Here is a 22,285-nt window from a genome sequence, read left to right as displayed (position 1 = left end):
GTCTGCATTGGATACTTATAGAACTGTCTTGACAGAAAATTTAAAAGTTGTTTTTAAATAAGTTTCTTTTTGTTATATATTCATATTAAGGGTGAAGTCTCCACGGTAATTTTTCAGCTACCATATGCTGCTATTAATTGTTCTCTATGCATCACGATATTTTATGTCGAATATAAAACACATAGGAACAGACTGCTATGGAGATTAGGAATCTGAAAAACATCCAGAAGATTACAGGTACATACTTCAAACGACCAGATAACCTCTCCCAAAAAATTAAATAAAAATCCTCAAGCTGGTACAATCTCCAATTTCTACTACAAAAGTTAATGAAGTTTACTAACCCTTCCTTAAGGTAATTGTAAAGGATCTGTTTAGCTGTCTCCTCATTTGTTTGTTGCGTGAGGTCTTGCTGGCCCTTTAACAGATCAGGAGTTGCCTAAAAACATAAAGCTGGATATCAAAATACAGACTTTTTCAATGATTTGCTTCCCACTTTTGCTTCTGCTTTGAAATACTCCATTCTATATATAGTAGAATCTCAGAGTTACACCACCTCAGGAATAGAAGTTGCTCATAACTCTGAAACGTTCGTAATTCTGAACAAAACGTTATGGTTCTTTCAAAAGTTTACAACTGAACACTGGATTTAAAACAGCTTTGAAACTTTACTATGCAGAATAAAAATGCTGCCTTTAACCATCTTCATTTAAATGAAACAAGCACAGAAACAGTTTCCATATCTTCTGAAACCTTTAAAAAAAACAAATGACTTTCTCTTTATATTTTAGTAGTTTACGTTTAACACAGTACTGTACCGTACAACAGTGCTTCTCAAAGCCGGTCGCTCACCCGCACCGCTTCCCGCAGCCCCCATTGACCTGGAGCGGTAAACCGCAGCCAGTGGGAGCCGCGATCAGCCAAACCTGCGGACGCGGCAGGTAAACAAACCTGCCCGGACCACCAGGAGCTTTCCCTGAACAAGCGGCGGCCCAACTTTGAGAAGCATTGCTGTATAGTATTTGCTTTTTGGGAGGTGGGGGTCACTGCTGCTGATTATATACTTCTGGTTCCAAATGATGTGTGTGGCTGACTGGTCAGTTTGTAACTCTGAGATTCCACTGTAGCAATTTTACCAGACAAGAAGTTCATTGAATTTTCCCATTGACTTCAGTGGGTTTCAGATCAGTCCTTATAAGTGAAAGATACAGTGTGCTTGTTCTTACTTTGACAGTCGTAAAAAATGTCACTGATCTTACTATATTCTTAAATTTATCAAGTACTTCTTTGGGGCCATTGAAAGAAACGAGCATACTACAATTCAGCAGACAGGAGAGACACCTGTTTAAAAATATGAACATTTGGACCTTTTCCTTTATGTTGTTATTTGCTGCAGTGAGTATGTTTTAGGCATCAATCACACATTTCTTTTACAATAACACTCCTAATCCCCACCCTTCTCCCTCCTCCAAACAAGAATGTGACTCTGTTCCTTAAACTTGGCTTTCTACAGCCTTACTCAGAGAATAACTGTTTACATTTACTGTTATTGAAACCCATCCTGCAGACCTTCCTGAGGTCAAACTTCCACTAAACACCGGGGGATTTGACCCACAGAAAATGTGCATTTTATACAGTGTACATCAGACAGCTTTGACTTACACAGTGCAGGTAACTTAAGAGACAACATGTTTCATATTGAAAAGTTACCTGTGTATTTGGGGCAGAAGAAAATGTTTTTACTAAGATCTTCTTCGTTCCTGGGTCGGGTGGGATTGTAATTCGATTTGGCAACAAGAGCGTAGAAGTTACTATTTTAACTTCCTCTTTTTTATTCTGCACTGGAAGTGTGGATGACCTAAACATCAAACTTGCTCCATTAACTTTATTTTCTTTATGATGTTGCAATGAACTGTAATGGTTGTTCTGAATGTCTTGAGCAGTCGGTTGCAGTTTGCCGACAGTTAGAGCAGCAACTTGTGTATCAGGGGAAGGCAACGTTTGTTCAAGAGATAATTGTTTCTGAAGGCAAATTTTTGATGGCCTTAGCAAGTGCTCAGTTGATTTACCCAAATTTTTACTAAACTCATCTAAGTAATCTGAATTCACCTCCAGGCCTAAAGACAGTACACTGTCAACACTTCTTGATCTTTTACGATCATCTGGGTGAATTCTGTTCCTTTTTCCTGATCTACCCCTTCTCTGTGGACCAATTTTCCTATCAAACTTTTCAATTAGTTGATCAACTGCAGGAATTGAGCCAGTGTCAATATCACGGCCTGTTCCGGGCAAAAATGGTATATACCTTCTGTTTTCATGTCGATTAACATTGTCTGCATAGATAGCGTATTCTTGGTCATCAAGTAAAAATTTATACAAGGAATTTGCAGAAGTTGGAGTGGTTGATGAAGACGATGATCTTCGTGACCCATCCAATACTGATCCAGCTGAATCTTGTCTGCCGAAAGAAAGAACATCTGGTCTACTTTTCCTTGTTTCTGGTTGACCAGTTGGGCTAATATGTGGGGATCCTCCACTAGATGAAAGTGACTCAAATACATGCACTTCATTTGGAGTGCTAGTAACACTGGGGCACTTGGACAGATGCTTATTTTGGTCTTCCACTGCTATGGACCTGTTCAAATGAATTGTTTTCACATTTGATTTGGCTGACTCCACAACCTGTGGGGTTTTCTGTAGGGTCACTACTTTAGATGAAGAAGTCCAAGGTTTTGTTTCAATCTTGCCTTCATCTGCAAGAGATTTAGACTTATTGCACACAGAAGATTGGTAGCTATGCAAGTTCAAGTTATTTTTTTCTGGATCATAGGGCTGTAAAAGCTCAGGATGCCTTTGAAAGTTCAACAAATTGGAGGGTTTTAATGTTCCATATTTAGAATCTGAGACTCCATTCTCTCCTTCATTGATATTGGCTTGCTTTAGGCTTTTAAACATACTGGCCTCTGTGGACTGTGTTCCAGGAAATTTTATTGCTTCACTATTTTTCTCCCCCAATTTCAGAGCAGTATTGGAGTTTGGAGCTGACCTATTAACTGTCTGAGATGCAACCTGCAGCCCATTTTCAGATAAAGGTGGGTTTTCTGACAAACACCCCTCTGTGTTGTTTAGCACTATGTAGGGATGCCCATCAATTCCTTGGACCCTAATACTGACACCATAAGATCCAGGCTTGGAGTGTTGTGTATTTCTAGCTTTGTGTGTCTCATCATTTGCAAGCTTGAGATGAACTCCACAGTCCCGTTGCACATGCTTGAAACCAGCACAATATGGCTCCATGATTAATACAGGTTTTCAGCTATGAAAAAAAGGACATACAGATAAGATTTAATTTGATTACGTTTGGTTATTTAGAGAAAACGTATGCGACGTTGCACTCTATATGATTTTATGAAAATATGCTAATGAGTATGAATATAATGTAACTGGAATATGCTTCATGCAAAAGGTCTCTTGTAAGGTATCATTACAAAGCTTATAATCTACTGAGTGTGTTCATCCTATTTGGATGAACGTATCATTCTTGTATCTGAAACTAGAAATACGAAATATAACTCTGAGGGCCTATTGTAATTATGCAAAGTGTGGGCCATTAATGGTGGTTTGGAATCTTAATGGCTCCCATTAACCTGGACAATTGTCTGTAGATGGCTCTGTTTTACTTATAAGTCTTGCTGTATGTGTGTGTGCTGGCATGTGGGTAATGAAGTCTTACAGTGACATGTTATCACGTCACCTGAACTGGAATCCATCTTTAACCTGGTGCTTTTCTATTTAGAAGTGGGATGGGGGGTGGGAGGAGGTGGGGACCAAGAGAGACAAAAGATTCCCGCCTTGTGCCAAAGCTATATAAGGGGGCGGAACACAACAAAGGAGGCTGCAATCATGAGAAATCCCCTGGCTACCACCTGAGCTGGAACAAGGGCTATACCCGGGGAAAGGATTGTGCCCAGATTAGGAAGACATCCAGTCTGTGAAAGAAACTTCTTGAAACATCTCTGAGGGTGACATTTTATCTGTATTCAGTTTTATTGCTGTATTAGGTTAGACTTGCAATTTTTGTTTTATTTTGCTTGGTAATTCACTTTGTTCTGTCTGTTACTACTTGGAACCACTTAAATTCTACTTTCTGTATTTAGTAAAATCACTTTTTACTTATTAATTAACCCAGAGTATGTATTAATACCTGGGAGGGCAAACAGCTGTGCATGTCTCTCTATCAGCGTTATAGAGGGCAAACAATTTATGAGTTTACCCTGTATAAGCTTTATACAGGGTAAAACGGATTTATTTGGGGTTTGGACCTCATTGGGAGTTGGGCATCTGAGTGTTAAAGAAAGGAACACTTCTTAAACTGCTTTCAATTAAGCCTACAGCTGTTAGGGGATGTGGTTCAGACCTGGGTCTCGGTTTGCAGCAGGCTAGCGGGTCTGGCTCAAACCAGACATGGCACTGAAGTCCCAAGCTGCCAGAGCAGGAAAGCAGAGGCAGAAGTAGTCTTGGCACATCAGTTGGCAGCCCCTAGGGGGTTTTTGTGCTCCAACCCATCACAATGTACATGCTGAGCAAAAATCACAATACTCATTTTTACTAATAAGAAAAAAGAATACCGATCATTTACATAATATTGCCCTCTGTAGAGCTGGTGGAAGGACCAATTTAAATACAGAGAAAATGAAGCATAGAAAGTAAAATGGTTTACACAAGGTCTCAAAGCAAATAAATGGCAGATAAGGACTAGAACCCATGTTCCTTTACTCCTCGCCCACTGCTTCATACTCTGGACCGGGGTAGTCAATTACTGTTTGTCAGGGTCCAAATTTCTTGGTGAAAGTATAGTCAAGGTCCAGATTCCAGAGAAACATTTTTCACACCACAATCATCATCATCATCATAAGCAAATAAAAAGATTTAAGGGTCCATTCAAAAGCATCTGGCGGTTTGAATTTGGCCCATGGTCCACCAAAGTACCTAAAAAGTAAAATGCTTTTAACTTTCAATGAGATACTTAAAAAGTTTGACATTCATTCCACAAATACAAATAATTTACGGCGATAGATCCACTGGAGAGACCTCACTGAAAATTCTGAAAAACCAAACTCTTAATGTATTTATTTTCTGCATATTTTTGCCCCCTTTTTATTGATCAAACATTTCATGGAAGCATCTCACCAATGATTTCCAGATCTCCAAAGCATAACCTAGAAGTGTTGAGAATACTCCGATGTGCGAGGAGGAAAAGAGAGGATTTCATATTTCCTGGACTAGTGTCTAACAGGTGTGATGAATCTTGCATAATTTTTAGCAAAACGCTGCCATTTTGCCAACTAACTGTGTTGACTCAGGGATGTGATTGTATTGCAGTGGTTCCCAAACTTTAACAACCTGCGAACCCCTTTCAAGAAAATATCAAATCTCGCAAACACCCTCCTAAAAATGAATGTTTCCAGGGATTTTCTCCCTTACCTGAGCATAAATGATTATTGGAAATAATTTGTTTTTTTTATGACATGCTTATTACACACTATTTATTATTACATTATTATTTATCATTACATTATTAATTTTATTACATTATGAAAACAGACTAGGGACTGAATGGCTAGGCAGCAGTTCTGCAGAAAAGGACCTAGGGGTTACAGTGGATGACCAGCTGGATATGAGTCAACAGTGTGCTCTTGTTGCCAAGAAGGCTAACGGCATTTTGGGCTGTATAAGTAGGGGCATTGCCAGCAGATCAAGGGACATGATCATTTCCCTCTATTCGGCATTGGTGAGGCCTCATCTGGAGTACCGTGTCCAGTTTTGGGCCCCACACTACAAGAAGGATGTGGAAAAATTGTAGAGAGTGTCCAGCAGAGGGCAACAAAAATTATTAAGGGGGCTGGAGCACATGACTTATGAGGAGAGGCTGAGGGAACTGGGATTGTTTAGTCTGCAGAAGAGAAGAATGAGTGGGTATTTGACAGCTGCTTTCAACTAGCTGAAAGGGGGTTCCAAAGAGGATGGATCTAGACTCAGTGGTACCAGATGACAGAACAAGGAGTAATGGTCTCAAGTTGCAGTGGGGGAGGTTTAGGTTAGATATTAGGAAACACTTTTTCACTAGGAGGGTAGTGAAGCACTGAAATGGTTTACCTAGGGAGCTGGTAGAATCTCCTTCCTTAGCGGTTTTAAGGTCAGGCTTGACAAAGCCCTGGGTGGGATGATTTAGTTGGGAATTGGTCCTGCTTTGAGCAGGGGTTGGACTAGATGACCTCCTGAGGTCCCTTCCAACCCTGATATTCTATGATTCTATGAAAACGGCAACACTTTTCCAAGATTTCATTAATTTTGCTCCTATCACTTCGATTAAGCCTCCTACATGTTTCATCAAGGAGTACCAGATGTGAAACAGCATGAAGGTATTTAAGAAGCCAACTCAATTAAAGAGTTCCTCCCACAAGCATTCGGGTCTTGAACAGTCAAGGCAAACAATGCACAACTACAACAAAGCTTAAACTTGTTCTGCCACAAAGTCATGGTCCCGGGGCTCAGGCTGCCGGCCCCTGCGCCCAGAATTCCTAGGGACAGCTCTGTCTGTCATTATAGAATTTTTTTTCTGAGAACCCCCCGATAGATTTTGTGAACCCCAGTTTGGGAACCACTGTTGTATTGGAATGACTCTTAATGATGTAAATATAGCAATAGATTTAGTTGACACTGGCAAGATCGGCAAATATGGTAGTAAATGTAACCAAGCATCAATCTGTTTGAAGAATTAACATATGCTAGACCTTTCTCCTACAAGACGGCACAAGTGTGCCAGTGACTAAGAACACAGTGCAAGAGGTAACACTGCATGTTTACTGATGACGTAAAAGCTAATGTGCTAATTTCATAAAAAATTGGGCAAGTAGAATATATAAGGGTTAAAAAGGGTAATAAAAGGTAATAATTGGAGATATACCAATCTCCTAGAACTGGAAGGGACCTTGAAAGGTCATCTAGTCCAGCCCCCTGCCTTCACTAGCAGGAACTCACAACCCTGGGTTTAGCAGGCCAATGCTCAAACCACTGAGCTATCCCTCCCCCCCTTGTTCATGATTACATCTCATATTTGTCCTTAAGAAAATATATATAGTCCAACCATAACATTAACAAAAGCAACTTCAATCACTAACTTTATTTACATCTGTTTTCCGGACAGTTCCATTTACCAATTATAATATTGCATAACTTGAAAACTGCAGGTAAAATACTGATTATAATAAAAAGTATTCTTGTATTGTCTTAAATGGTTTAGGTACTTTTATTCCTATTTATTTAGTTAAGTGTGTCTGTGAAAGTGAATAGGGATGTGCAGTAAAATGAACTTATATGATACACAAAAGTTCAGAGTCAAAGTGTGATGAAACTGAAATGAATATCTGACAATTGATGTGGGTCTGAGATGTAATGCTGGTATAGTGAACACTGGTGCAACCACTAGTTTTTCAGACGTCAAAGTTTTTAAATATAACCCTTATACATGAGGAAACTGTTGGGATTCAAGTATCTTTTGATTTAGCATAGCTCTTATTCTGGATTTCTCTAGCTTTTTTACTGGAAGTACATACCCCTCCCACACAAATGGTCAGACTGCAGCCAATAATTAATATCAGCCCTACTAATAAGAGGATGGTAGTATGCCTCAGGAGAGGAAACATATAACCAGCTATTACTGGCTTTTAGATAGCTGAAGCAGTGGAAGAAGCTCCAACATCCTCATGCTTCCAAGCTCTGCTTTTATCTGTTTGGCTTTCAAAATTTGTTTTCAGAAAAGGAAATGTGTCACTGTTTCCTACAGCTTTGCCATCCTGTGGCCTGCAAAAACTTTACTATCACTCCATCACATTTTAGTCTAAAATAGTGTTAGATTCTTAGGGCTTCTGAAAGCAAATTCCATGTACATCTATCACGTCATCTGCAGAACCCATAATGGCACAAATATTGATTAATTATACTATCAAAAATTAACTAAACAATCCTGCCACTGCTGTATCATTGCTATTGGCTTGCTCCAGAAAACTCACCACCACCATACGGCATTGCAAACAGATTCTCTGCTGAGCAGTGGAAATGGAAAATATACTGTGAATATTCTCAAATTTGATATTTCAATTATACCAGCTGAAGCACCAATGCTACTAACTCCAGATTACATGCACCAAAGCTGTTTCATTTCAAGGAGACATCAAACTAGAACAAACCTGAACCCTCAAAATTAAAATCTGTTTTAAGAGCTATTTGTTTTGTTTTTACTTGCATTGTCTCTTTAAATATAATATGTCAATAAGATCACCCACAGGAGGAATGGGGACAATAATTACAAACTACAGACAGTGTGCCAAATGCTTTAGTCTACCAGAGGAAGATGAATTGTGGGTAGAAGGATTGTGGGTAGGTTAGCACTGAAGTCAAAATAAGCAGTAAGACCCTGTCAGAGTTATCTGGCCCTTTAATGGGGTTAGGGCTCAGCTGCACCTGTACCAGACAGGATTTGCCTCCCCAGGTGAAGGGAATTAAGGATAGTTATGTGACAAAGTGTAACCCTAAGAAGCACTCAGTGCCAACTGGCAAAGAGTTCACTGTTCTGTAACAGTAACTCCTGACAAACTCAATGCACCCACACATTGCTTTGATAATATTTATCCAGGCAGGATCAAGTGAGATCTCTATTAATAGCTTATGTCATACTGATCCTCATAGTTGTTGCAAGATATATGTATGCTAGTTGTTTATATGTACTGGAAAATACGTTTTCAAGTCTGAATCAAAAGCATGGGTGTCAAACATGTTCTGACCAGACAAAGGATGTATATTCACCTGTCTGCCTCAGTTCACATGTAAAACAGGCACTGTATATGAAGGCAACATGGAGCCAGCTCACCAGGGAATAAACCGGGGGGGCGGGGTTGTTGTGTCAGCCTGACTCTGGGGACAAACAACGAACTTAGGGGATATACGGAGGAGGCAAAAGGACACCTCTTTGTCCTTCACTGAGGAAAGCAAAAAAGGACTGCATTTTTTTGCATTCATGAAAGAGAAAGCCCAGCCATGTTGATTAGAGACACTGGGAGATTGTTTTGGGCAAAAAACTACTTTAGACAAGGGTTTAGCCTGTTAAAGTTAACTTTAGACTCCAGAAAGCACTTTATACTATTTGTTTTATGTGAAACCATTTCTGTTTCCATTGTTATCCTTACTCAATATCTCTTAAATCTTCACTTTTCTTAAGAAACTTATGATTGTTTTCACTCTAACGGTATCTTAGCAGTGTGATGTTATATAGGAGCTGAGTCTCAGTTGAACCAAACACATTTGTATGTACACTACCCTTTGGGGTGGCAAACCTGGTAACTTTTGAGGCCTGGGCTACACTAGCGGGGGGGTTGAACTAAGATATGCAACTTCAGCTATGCTATTCGCGTAGCTGAAGTCGAAGTATCTTAGTACGACTTACCTGGACGTCCTCACGGCAGCGAGTTGACTGCCACTTACTTCTCCTGCCAAGGTGGAGTACGGGTGTCGATTCGCAGATCGATTTATCGCATCCAGACGAGACACGATAAATCGATCCCCAATACATCTAACACTACCCACCGATCCGGCGGGTAGTATAGATGTACCCTGAAAGTGTTCAGTGATTAAGGGTTGGACACTACAGGGGAAGGCTTCTAAGGGTCTCAGAGATTGATTGGGTTGCGTGTAAAGTAAGGTAAAGTAAGGGCTCCACCCAGAGGAGATTGTCTGGGTGGCTGGGAGCTCATACCCAGTTAACCACAAGCAAGTCACTCTCTCACTGAGCAGAGGGGTATCAAGGTGACCAAGGAAGTGTCCCACAAGGGTCACATGACTGAATCAGGCCTGCTGGGAGATCAGAGTAGCCTGTGGCTCGGACAGCAGGGAGAGTAAGAGCAGACGGCCCAGTTAGGAGGTCAGTCTGGGAGAGCTCCAGGATAAGGAGAAGACATGGCCATTTTGGATTATGGGCATGTGTTTAGTTGTTCCAGGAATGGTTGCACTGGGTGGGCATGTGTTCCCCCTATATAACATTTTGTGTGGGAGTGCAGTGTCCCCTGCTGACAAGGGAAAGAGGAGACTGACCAGAATCCAGAAAAAGGGATGAATACAAGGTGAAAGAGGACAGATCTTCAGAGGGAAGGTTGTACCCACTGGAAGAGTCTGGGGAAGAAGACTTGATTTTCACTGTATACTGGACTTAGAGTCAGTGGTGAATTAGCCACTGGGTCCCGGCCAACTGGGGGGGACTGGAGCCCCGGCCGCTGGAATCCCCTGACGCCACTCAATGGCAGTAACACCGGGCGGGGGAAGCCCCTGAGCCCTGACCCTGCTCCCCAGCAGCAGCGCCGGGGGGTAAGGTGGGGGAATCTCCCCGGGCGGCCCCGGCCTGATGCCAGCAGAAGCCATGGGGTGGCAGGGGAAGCTTCTGTGCCCAACCCGGCTCTCCAGCAGAAGCACCAGGCAGGCAGGGCAGGAGAAGCCCCAGTGCCCCGACCCTGCTCCCCCGCAGAAGCACGGGGGAGTTACGGGGGAAGCCCCTGCACCCAGATCCCTACTGCAGCCCTGGGACTGGAGGAGCTCTCACTCCCTGCTGCACCCCAGGGCTGTAGCGGGGGACACTGCTTCTCCGGTCTTGGGGTCACAGTGAGTACAGGGTGGCAGAAAGGAGCAAAAGGGGCTGTGAGGCTCCAGGGTTGCCAACTCTGACTGAAGCTATTCTGGGAGATTTTTTTCTTCTTCCCAACATGACAATGTCATTTTCTTAAAACAGCCTATTAAAATCTCCTGGATTGCTTTCAATAGTCACCGGGAGATCAATTCCGGGAGACTCCAGGTCAAACCTGGAGAGTTGGCAATCCTAAGTGGGGGGACCCTGGGTGGAACAAGAGTGGGCCCAGGGGAAGGGGCAGAAAGGGGTAGGGCTGTGGGCAGGGCCGCAGGCAGAAGGGGTGGGGAGGAGTCCCCCACTTGCTCTGGCCCAGGAAACCTTAATCCGCCTCTGCTTCGAATTAAACCCCGGAAAGGGTGAACTTTTATTTAGACTTAGCCAGGGGGCTAAGTCACTGCAGCTGCCTGACCGCTCTGTGAGTACTGGGAGACGGTGAATGACAAACACTCAGGGGAAATTGAGGCAGAGCCCTCACTGGGTTCAGTGAGACCCCGTTACAGACCCTATGATTGTTAAGTCAAAGACAAAAGCAGAAGAGGAACCATTTCAAAATTACTATAGCAAAATAATTTTAAATTTGCCATTGTTTAATAGACCAGTGTCATACAGGTAAAATCATTACACTTTCCCTGCTACCAATGACATTTTTTCCAGTGAAATAATGGATTTAAATATTGAAGTTTTTATATTGCAAGAGCGATGCTTCATTGTTCCTCTTTTAGGTACCTGTCTTTAGGAAGCAATGTATTAGTGGAAGATGCAAACAGACATCCATAAACAAAGTTGGCAAAACACAATGGTGTAATGGCATTGATTTCCATAGTTACATCACAGACCCTAGCCAAACTTATGTGTTGCATATTACACAGCTCTCTCAGTCCACTCTTGCTGCTACTTGTATCATTGAAGGTCTGTTCATACCATATCTAGTGGCAGTGGTGCTCTCTCCAAAAGTATTCTTCTAGATAGCAAATAATTGCTGTAGATTTCAATTAATACAGAACTCTGTACAAAACTATCACAACATAAAAATTACAAGAACAACTGTTTGCTGCTCCCCTTTCATCTCAAACCCAGCACAGATCAAGAGCTTAGCTGCAATGAGGACTTCAGCCACTGGTGGCCTGCAACTGATATAGTTGCACACATCTAGTGTAGAAATGCAAAACCATGATTAGCATCAGTGCTGCTTATACCAGTTTCAAACAGGCTTACCTGAACCAGTGCCTGGCCACTGACAGCTATACCTTGGGCAAATCCTAAGTGTAGACAAGGCTTAACATATAGACAATTTTGATAAACTCTCATAAAAGCACCAAAGAGTTTGAAATCAGTAGCACCACTGAGGGGAGACAATACCACTTGGACTATAGCAAATATTCCTGAAAACAGCATTTCATCTAGCTCTAGGGTTGAGTTGACAGATATACTAGCCAAAAGATACTGAACCAAAGTGCTCCAGAATGGAGACTAATTAAATGCCACATGCTACTCAAAACTGACAATCGACGGGAATGCTCAGAACAACTAGGCATTCCTCAAGATATAGAGCTCAAATCCCATAAGTTGTCCTGTGCCAAAGGCCCACAAAACAATCCTAATCGGGCCACTTTTAATCTTTGTGGATCTCTGAGAACAGCATGCCAAGAAGCCCTGGGTAACTAAATGCGCACCAAGCCTCAGATCAATATTAAAAAGTATGCAGGAAACTCAACCCACAGATGCCATGGCAATAACAGAAAATAGAAACCAGGGCAACCTAAGGAAGTGAACAGAAAAAGAGATTCTTGGGTTTTCCAAAAGAAGCATCACAAGATGTGTCAGGAATTCAAATGGCCAGAAGGGACGCACAATAAAGACATCAAAACAGAAAACTTTAACAGTTTCATTCACCTCTTGTATCTCAGCAAGAAGTGCCCCTTCAGATGTTACAACTGACAGGAGGGTTTCAGACAACATGCAGAATTTGATCCATTTTTTCCAGACTAAAAGGACAGTCCAGCTCACCATTAACCAGCCAACTAGTCTGCTAGTCACCAGCCAGTTCAACTTCTTCCCAATGGACACCCTTCCCACCTTGGCCCAAAACCAGCCACAGCCCCCTTCTCCCAGGGCATTGAGAACTTGTCCTACTTAGCAAGTATTGCCCAGTACAGCCTGTCTCCCAGCTCTGATGCCACGGGGCCAATTGATGGTCCACACGACACAAACAAAGACAGCCTCATTGACCAATTTTTTCCTGGACTGTAAAAACAGTTGGTAAATTAGCTACCATTTCTGCCAGATGTTGTTAGTTTCAATACAGGGAAATAAAATAAACAACATGGAATTTGAATTCCCTTTAAGACTTCCAGGAATACGAAGAGTCATTGAACAAAAGAAAGGGCGAAACAGGGAAGGCCAAGGGAAAGGAAAAAAATGCAAGATGATGAACAATGGAAGGAAATGACAAATTTGCCTACGTTTCATTTTTTCAGGTCTCCAATTCCATACGTTTCCACATAATATTGGAGTTTCCTTTGTCATAGTGTATGATAATATCTCTCAACAGCTACACAGCTTCCAGGTATTATGATAACAGAGATACAATGACAAATCTAATACAATAGACATTTGCCTCATCATACTGAGGCTGATCCAAAGCACACTGAAAACAATGGAGAGACTCCCACTGTTTTCAGTGGGCTTTGGATCAGGACCTTAAAAAGCAACATTAGCGCTGAATACTTGTTGGCTAACAAAGCACAGAAGAAAAAAGATTATTTACGCAGCTCAGTAAATTCACAAAAAACAAATAAGTAGATAAGAACCAAATGGTACCAACTACGGTAGCCAGTCGCTGGAAGAACAGGACAGAACCCAGATGAGGGGTTCTCAATCCTGTGCTTTAAACTCTAATCCATGCTCTCTTGCTCTGAACACATCATGGTCTTGAAATGAACAAAAACTGAAGAACTGCAAGGAGAGTAAAGTGTTTTAAATGGTTTAGTTACTATTTTCAGAAAATGTAAACAAATCTAGAAAAATATTTAACTCTAAAAAAGGAAATCTAGTTTGCGGAAACCAATACACTGTAACAATACTAGTCTCCTCAAAATCAACCATGGCATATTTGCATGTGACCATTTACATAAGAGAAACATGCTTAATATTTAATTAACAGGATATACATGTGGTTCAGGGACTTAAGCGTTGGTATGCATGAAACGGGCTCTTTGTTGATTTTAGCTAGACAGCAAAAGTCACCAATGGCAAAACAAAAGAAATGCAAACAAAACTACTCAATACTTGAAAGCTTTCAATAGCATACTAGCAAATGTGGTTTGATATTACAAAGACATGTGTTTAGTAGTCCTCCAAGAAGAGAAAGAATTTGTCAGTAGTGATAACTTTTAAGATTAACAACTAATCTCCACAAGAAAAAGATACAAAACTTTAAGGCTATGTCTACACTGCGCCATTGTAAGGTCTCCCATGTAGCCACTCTATGCCAATGGGAGAGAGCTCCCCCATTGACATAATTAAACCACCCCCCATAAGCGGCAGTAGTGGGAGAGCATGTCCTACTGACATAGCACTGTTCAAACCAGCGCTTCTGTTAGTGAAACTCATGTTCTTTTTCACACCTCTGACCAACAAAAGTTTTCCTGACAAAAGTACTAGTGTAGACATAACATAAGAAATGATTATGCAAATCAAACAACAGAAACAATCAGAGCTTAAAAAATTCTCAAACCATCACCAACTAATGTGCTCTGAATATAACATTTCAAGCAGAATATAAACAAGAAATTCAGGGCAATTTTGCAGTTTTCAGTGGAACTAGCTTTTACCAAAAAATGGCAATTCATAAATTACTTTGCAATTTACAATTAAATTGCAAACTAGATTACAAAATTTAATGAGCAGAAAGACTAAACCCCCAATATGCAAGTGTATAATCTTAAAATTGCACAGAAGAAAGGGAAGCTTTTAGATTATGCATCAGAGTTCAGTAAATATTTGCTTAAGTAGAATGCAATTTCCTCAGTTTCCCACAAAAAATTCTATGGAACAAATGTATTCATATTTAATAAAATTTTGGGGGATTTATACAAGCAGAATGCTTCATTTTCTTGTCTCAAACTTTCTTATATGAGAATAATGCCTGTAGAAATAAAAGTTCTAAAATATAATAATCTAAAAATAATATCCATCATTATACATTGGCTTAACTTCCTCGATACTCACAATACCCATATGAAATAGGAAAAGTAATTAGTCAAACTTGCTTTAGGCTATTTTATTTATTGGCACCAAGTATATAGTTATCACGATAATAGTTACATACAGGGACCACTTATGCTATGGAATCCACCTGGGGCCAGAGAACCAGGTTCCAGATTCCAAGAAATCATCAAAAAAAAATTTTTAAATTTCTCATTGATGTTTCTAGTTCTTATTGTTACAACAATAACCTTCTAAGTATGGACCAAGCACAAGCTGCTGCAACTGTGTCTTCCTGAGTCTAAAGACAGCCTGAAACAATGGTTCTTAAAAACAGCGGGGCTCCGCCTCCGCCCCCTCCTGGAGCCTCAGCGCATCAACCGCCTCCGTCTCCGCGGGGGGCCCCGAGCCCGCCGCTCAAGGGCCGCGTGGGGGGGGGGGGGGCTGGGGGCTGCTGCGCCTGGCTCGGCCTCCTCTCTCCCTGGTGTGCCCTCCCCCCCCGCCCCTCCCCAGGCGCGGCGGAGGGCCGCACCCGCCGCCCCGCCTGCGCGGCGGCTGTGCGCGCGCGAGGCTGACGGGGAAGGGCTCATAAAATAGAGAAATTTTACTTTTTTGTTTGTTTTGTTCAGTGAAATTTCAAAGTTTTCTGATGAGCTCCTGTTCTGAACGGTGTGAACTTTTAACAAAAACATCCATCTAATGTGTTTATCCTATAGTCCCACACTGCCTCTTATATCTTCCTAAAGTGCAAAAGGCCTAACTGCCCCTACCCAGCTGTTATCAACTTTCCCTCCATTATGATATGGTTATGCAGTATCAATACAAAAATCAGTAACATTTGAAAAATGTAAATGACACCAGAGTTACTGTACTGCTTGTATTACTCATTTTCATATTTAATTCATTCAAGTAGGGTTACCATATTTCAACAATCAAAAAAAGAGGACGTGAGGGAGAGCCCCAGCTGAGCCCCGCCCCATCCACTCCCTCCCACTTCCTGCCCCCTGACTGCCCCCCTCAGAACTCCCAACTCCCCCCTCACTCCTTGTCACCTGACTGCCCCCTCCTGAGACCCCCCCACTCTAACTGGCCCCCTAGGGCCCTACCCCCTACCTGTCTCCTGGCTGCCCCAACCCTTATCCACATCACCACCCCCAGACAGACCCCCTGGACTCCCAGGCCCCATCCAACCACTTCCCGCCCCCTGACAGCCCCCCCAAACTCCCGATCCATCCAACCCTCCCTGCTCCCTGTCCCCTGACTGCTCCAATCCCTCACCACCCCCCCGCCCCTGACAGCCCCCCCCAACGAACTCCCGACTCATCCAACCTTCTCCCTGCTCCCTGTCCTCTGACTGCTCCAATCCCTCTCCACACCTCCACCCCGACAGCCCCCCCAACGAAGTCCTGACTCATCCAACCTTCTCCCTGCTCCCTGACTGCCCCCCGGGACTCCCTTACCACCATGCCATTTGAGCCACTGGCTCCACGTGGAGCCAAACCAAACAAGCTGCCGCACTGCCGAGCGCACAGCCCCTCCCCCGCAGAGTGCTGAGGCAGGGGGAGAGGGGAAACGGGGGAGGGGCTCTGGCTGCTGGAGGCCAATGGGAGCGGCTCAATCAGGCCCAGCCGCCCTATCAGCTGTGCCACACTCTGCATGGGGGGGAGGGGAAATCCCAAATCTTTGTACCTTATTACCAATTCCTCCCGTACGGCTATTTAAAGACGAAAAAGCCGAACATGTCTGGGGAAATACAGACGGATGCAGGTATTTTGCCGCCCCAAGCACGGCAGGCAGGCTGCCTTCAGCAGCTTGCCTGCAGGAGGTCCCCAGTCCGCGGATTCAGCGGCACGCCTGCAGGAGGTCTGCCGAAGCCGCGGGACCAGCGGACCCTCCACAGGCATGCCGCCAAAGGCAGCCTGCCTGCCGCCCTCGCGGCGACCGGCAGAGCGCCCCCTGTGGCTTGCCACCCCAGGCACGCGCTTGGCGTGCTGGTGCCGCCCCTGGACGGATGGTAATCCTACATTAAAGTCACTGTAATTTACATGAAGCTGCGCCAGAGCTCAGAGGCCTAGCCATAAAATTTGTTTACCAAGGAGTATCCAGAGCCATGGTTATGTATTCTAAAAACAGCATTCAAAGAATGAAGATACCTTTCTACTGTGAAGCCCACTGGCTCTTTTGGGTTCACTGGACACACCCCAGAATGGATCATCCTGGGATATCACAGACACTAGAAGAACAAGAAGTTGCATGAAGACTTCTCGGGTGAAAGTCAATAGAAGTTTTGCCATTGACTCCGGTGGGGCCAAGATTTCATCCGTGGTATCTGCAGTGCCTCAGAACAATGCATCCTGGGGTGTCACCAATGATCCCCAAAGAGCAAGGAAACTTCACACACATTGCAATCAATTTTTCAAAAAGTTTTGTAAAAATTAAACATTAGGAATGGCATGTAGTCTGGCTATTGAAAACATCTGCATTCTGGAGAAAGGGCAACAGCCACTCTAGTTAAACTTCCTAAGAGTTTTTATTCACTCATATATTATTTTGGTGGTTATCTTTCAATTTCTAATAGATTTATAGCATGACAGGTGGCATTTACTGGCACTAGTGGCTGTATCAGCAAAAAGACCAATACGGCTATGCCTACACTTGCAGAGTTTTTGCGCCGTCAGTTTCACCGGTGATAGTGAACCAGTGAAAGAAAAGCAGTGGTTTGTGTACGCACTTACTTCCACAGGCATCAGAGTATTTACATTTGGCAGCACTTCCATCGATGAGAGCTGTCCTCTAGGGAAGCTATCCCACAATGCAGTGCTCTTCATTTTGACGATAGGTCTTGTGGAAAAGGGGGCAGGGGGTGATTGTGGGGCATCCTTGGTCCCTGCACAGCCTCCTCTCCCCACACACTGATCAGCTCTGGTAGCTCAGCATTGCTCCAAGCAGGGGATTATTTGCTCCGTGGAGCAGGCATTGTCACCTGGCCAGATGATAAGTGAGCACTTGCCAAGAAAATAGGAAGGGGAGTGTCAAAGTTTCCAGGGCTTTACAGGGAAAGGGGTGGCTATCTGTTTACCTGGCATCAGAGCAGCAGAGCTGCTGGCCAGAGTGGTCACCTAGACACTGTGGGATATCCTACGGAGGCTAAAAGCTCTGTAAACAGGAAGAACGTTTCTTCACTTGCATATCACCGCAAAAGCATCAACGGTAAGAGCTGTACGCCTCTCGTGGAGGTGGTTTTCTTTTTGCAGTGAAACTTCTGAGTTTCACCACAAAAAATCATTGGCAAGTAGAAGCTCCCACGGTTTTTCCCGCAAAACAGGGACTTTTTCCGCTTTAAATAGCTAGTGTCCTAACTCAGTGGACATGGGGAATAATCACTAGAGGGAAAGACACCTTGTCAAGGTATGGGGAACTTTAGAGGGTAACATGAGAAAGACTGCATTGCTGCTGTTTCAGTTCTGTACATCCATCTCCAACACTATCAGTTTGGCACCTTTCACACACACTACTGCTATTCAAATGGAATAGTTCTGTTGTGTAACATAAAGGAACTGAGCTTTTTTGTAGTCACATAATAGGATTTGTTTCAAAGGTTTAATAAACTGTTAGTAAAAGTGGAAAATGATACAATAAATTCCACAGAAAAATTTAAAACTGAAACATTGCTCCATTTGGAAGCCAATGGACTGAAGATGCTCTCGCTTATTTTTTCAACCAGCTATAATAGCAATTAGAGTGTGCTTATTGCTTCTTCAAATAAATTGTTACCTTGAAACTTTTAATGGTTAAAAAAAAGCAACACCAAAATAGTCAAAGAGAACTGTGCTTAAAATTAAATGTGCATGCATCTTTAAAGCATTGTTGACATCATCAGAATTTGTATCAAACCCTTCTAATTCAGAGACACTATCTTCTTCTGGTTGTATTTATTACTCTTGTGAAATACCTTCCTGTACGTGCAGCAACAATAAATATTCAGATCCTGTACTTGGTACGTCCTCAGAACAAAAATGTGTGTGAAGAACGTGGATTTGATTAGATTGCTCCTTATCAGAAACAAACAAAAAATACACCCACTATTATTAGCTTTGTTGTAGAGAATATACAAAAGAATGACCAGTGTTATTTCTGGAATGCAAACACTGATATCATAACAAGTTTTTCTGCAATAATTTGCAACAAGAAGTTTGTAACTGGCAAAAATTACAACACATTTTGAACTACAAAAAATTTCCTTCACACATTAGGTATTTTCATATGCTGTTTGGGATGAATATATTTTCCTTTCAGAATGTCTCCAGAATATTATGTATATGTTAAACACCTCATAAATATAGAGTCACAAATTTTAAAAATAGTACCTCAGAGTACAATACCATAGCTTTATACAGATTGGTAATTATGGTTTGTTATAGACATGGACATAACGCAAACATAGGTGTTTTCTGTAAAAATTATTGAATCAACTCCTCCATATAGGTTTGTATCACTTAAAAATATTCAGAAGTTTTATGGACTTCTTACAATTTATTCTCAGAAAGAGTTACTATAGCATTTTTATTGAGGAAGAAAAAAGCCACATCAACAGCACTGAATGGACCAATCATGGTTCATGGAGGTATAGTAATACTCATACTATATTTTAATAGTATTTTAATTCAAGATTATACAGATCAGAATCAAAGTATCTAATTAATGTACGTCCAGAAATAAAAACTGTCTTTGCCAGTCTGATAACTGAAAGGCTCTGCTAGTAAATTTCATTTTGTAGCTTGGCCTCTGTCAACTGACAATAACCAAACCAAACCATGAAATATACAAGCATGTTGAAATGTCATTAAAAATGTAGGGAAATCGTAAATATTGGGTTTTTGTTATAAAACCTTTATGAAAATACACTCCTTCATACTTTATGTAAAAGAGTTTTAAACAGATGCTCCTTGCATTTAAACTTTCAGACAGAAAACTAACTTCTAGTGCTGATAATGGATTATTTATATTGACATACAAGTCTGTCCATCATGCGCGATATAACAGGACAGTCTTTATTTGCTATTTGGTTTATGAAAGGAGGTTAAAATATTTCTTTTCTTCAGTGGGTCAGTTATTGTTTTCTTACAGTTCTTTGTTAAGGAAAAAAGCTATGTTTATCAAGCAGGGCCGCCCAGAGGGGGGCAGGGGGGGCCCCCCCCCTCGGGGCCCCCCCCCAGAGAAGAGCGAGCTCGCCTCCCCTCTCTCCCTGCCTCAGCGCATCAGCGCAGAGCCCGCCCCCCGCCCTGAGCCCCCCCCGCCCGCCCCCGCCGTCTCGGGGCGGGGGGGGGGGGGGCTCCTCCTCTCTCTCCCTCTCTCCTCCGTCTCTCCCAGCCCCTCCCCTCCCCACCACGACGGGCTCCTGGGGCGGCCGGCGGCCCCGCCCCCCCCGCCCCGCGGCGCGCTGCGGGCCGCGAGAGAGAGAGAGAGAGAGGCTGGGAGAGGGGGGGGGGGCGGGGGGGGGGGGGGGGGGAAGGCGGGCGCGCGCGCGCCCGGCGCCCCGGGGGCGGGCCCCGGGCCGGACCCGCCCGCCCGGCCCCCGCCCCCCCCGCCCGCGGCGCCGGGCGGCCACGGCCCGCACCGGGGCGGCGGCGGGGGGCGGCGGCCGGCGGGGTCGGGGGGCGGGGGGGCGGTCGGGCGGCGGGGTCCCGGCGCCGGCCCCCGGCCCCCCCCGGCCCCCCGGCCCCCCCCCTGCCCCCCCTCTGGCCCGTTATCAAGGAAGACATAAATCCAAGGTCTGGGATTTCTCTCATACTAGCTGCAGTACTTTTGGTTTGAGTAACACATTCTTGCTATGTAGTTTCAAAGGAGTAAAACTTAGTGGTGCTCTGTAAGTAAAATACATGAAGTCCTTTTCAAATGCATAGGAGACATGATTTTCAGTAAAGATCAGAGCAGTGTTTTTACATAACTTTTCATGACACTGATTTTTAAGATAATTGGTTTCATTACCTAATAAAAACAAATTCCTCTCTCTTGTTTGTGAAGAAAAAATCACAAGGGTGTGTACTGATTCAGCTGCTTATGGGAAGTAATTAATTCTACAAATTGTTAACTTTTCAAAATATTCTACTGGCTTCAATTAGATAGACAACCTCCAACATCTTTTGAAGATCAAAAATTTAGCTGCTGTTTAGAACAATACAATTTTTGATATTTTCTGGCTGGCAACAGTGTTCCAGTGCTTCATGTTATGCCAGATTTGATTGAGCAACACTTTCACCTGGAAAATTTGAAAACAGTCCAAGAAAGTAATAGCTTGGCTTTTTGCAGTTGTATTGTATTGGACTAAGCAGCTGGATTTGCTCACCAACAAGCTTTCTAAATCCAAATATCATCCCAAGTTAGTCCAAATTTTACAGGGGCATTAAATTAAAGATCCAGGGGACCTACTCAGACAAGACTGAAGCTAATTCAACTCCACTGATATTACCAAGCAAAGCCATTACAAATAGAGGTTATGTCAAAAAAATTGTCACACTACACAGTTACTTGCTTTTACTTGTAATTTCAGCCAAAGGATTTTATTTAATCAAAGCACCTCAATTAACATATTTTTGGGGGTGGTGGTGAAGGAAAAGGATTTCAAAGTGAATTTATCCCAGATCCAGCCATCACTGAGCATGATCCTGCAAATAGGACCTTGTATATGGTCCCTTCCTCCCACCTGGAATCCCTCTGAAATTTGGGTGGGAGGAAGTGTACAAGCATATGGTTCTGTTTGCAGCATCAAGCCCATTATTTATGGGACTGTTTATGTGATCAGGGCTGCAGTATCAGGTACCTAAGTAGTTCATAAAGTGCCATTTTCCCACTGCTTACTTTGGTTCAACTGAAACCTATATTTTATGTCAGTTTGTATTATAATCCTCATTTTCCAGGGGATTATAAACATTTCTGTGGGGCTAAACCTTCGTACTCTCAACCTTTTCTTTATTTAAAACAAAAATATTTGAATCTTTTACATAATTGTATCACATTTTTAAATGCTTACCAGATCTGGACAATATTTACCAAAAACCACAAAAACCCAACAACATTCTCATTACTCAGAAATTGTTTAATTTTTCAAATGAAATTGTTGATTTTTTTGGCAATAATAGAAACCAGACCTTTTTCTTGTTTATAAAAAGAATTTATCCAGATAAGCTCTAATGTCTGAACATTCAATACTGCTCTTTATAATATACGTTCTTCTACAGCAGATGGTTCCTAGGATGTGATACTTCATAAAGAACCCTGGCAGAAGCACACTGAAGGTTTAACTGGTCAAAAGTCCATTTTAAAAGTGCTAGAAAATATGTTTCTTAG

The 22,285-nt window shown here is 42.8% G+C and overlaps 1 protein-coding gene across 9 annotated transcripts in view; it reads right to left on the bottom strand.

The window, feature by feature from the left end:
• The window catches only part of CGNL1 (cingulin like 1), a 149,567-nt gene that overhangs the window by 69,693 nt on the left and 57,589 nt on the right, over positions 1-22,285 (bottom strand). For 8 of the 9 annotated variants that reach the window (XM_039492997.1, XM_039492990.1, XM_039492999.1 and 5 more), the window contains exons 2-3: positions 1,711-3,316; positions 345-439 (exon numbers count right to left, since the gene is read on the bottom strand). In XM_039492997.1, coding sequence (XP_039348931.1) covers positions 345-439; positions 1,711-3,297 — 1,682 coding nt within the window. In that variant the 5' untranslated portion in view covers positions 3,298-3,316. Of the gene's footprint in view, positions 1-344; positions 440-1,710; positions 3,317-16,398; positions 16,451-22,285 lie in introns of those variants that run through there. The other variant, XM_039492996.1, reaches the window with a different exon arrangement.

Source organism: Mauremys reevesii, linkage group 10, assembly GCF_016161935.1.
Source record: "Mauremys reevesii isolate NIE-2019 linkage group 10, ASM1616193v1, whole genome shotgun sequence".
NCBI lineage: Eukaryota > Metazoa > Chordata > Testudines > Geoemydidae > Mauremys > Mauremys reevesii.
The sequence above is the reverse complement of the archived record's forward strand: the minus strand, read 5'-3'. Positions and strand labels throughout refer to the sequence as shown.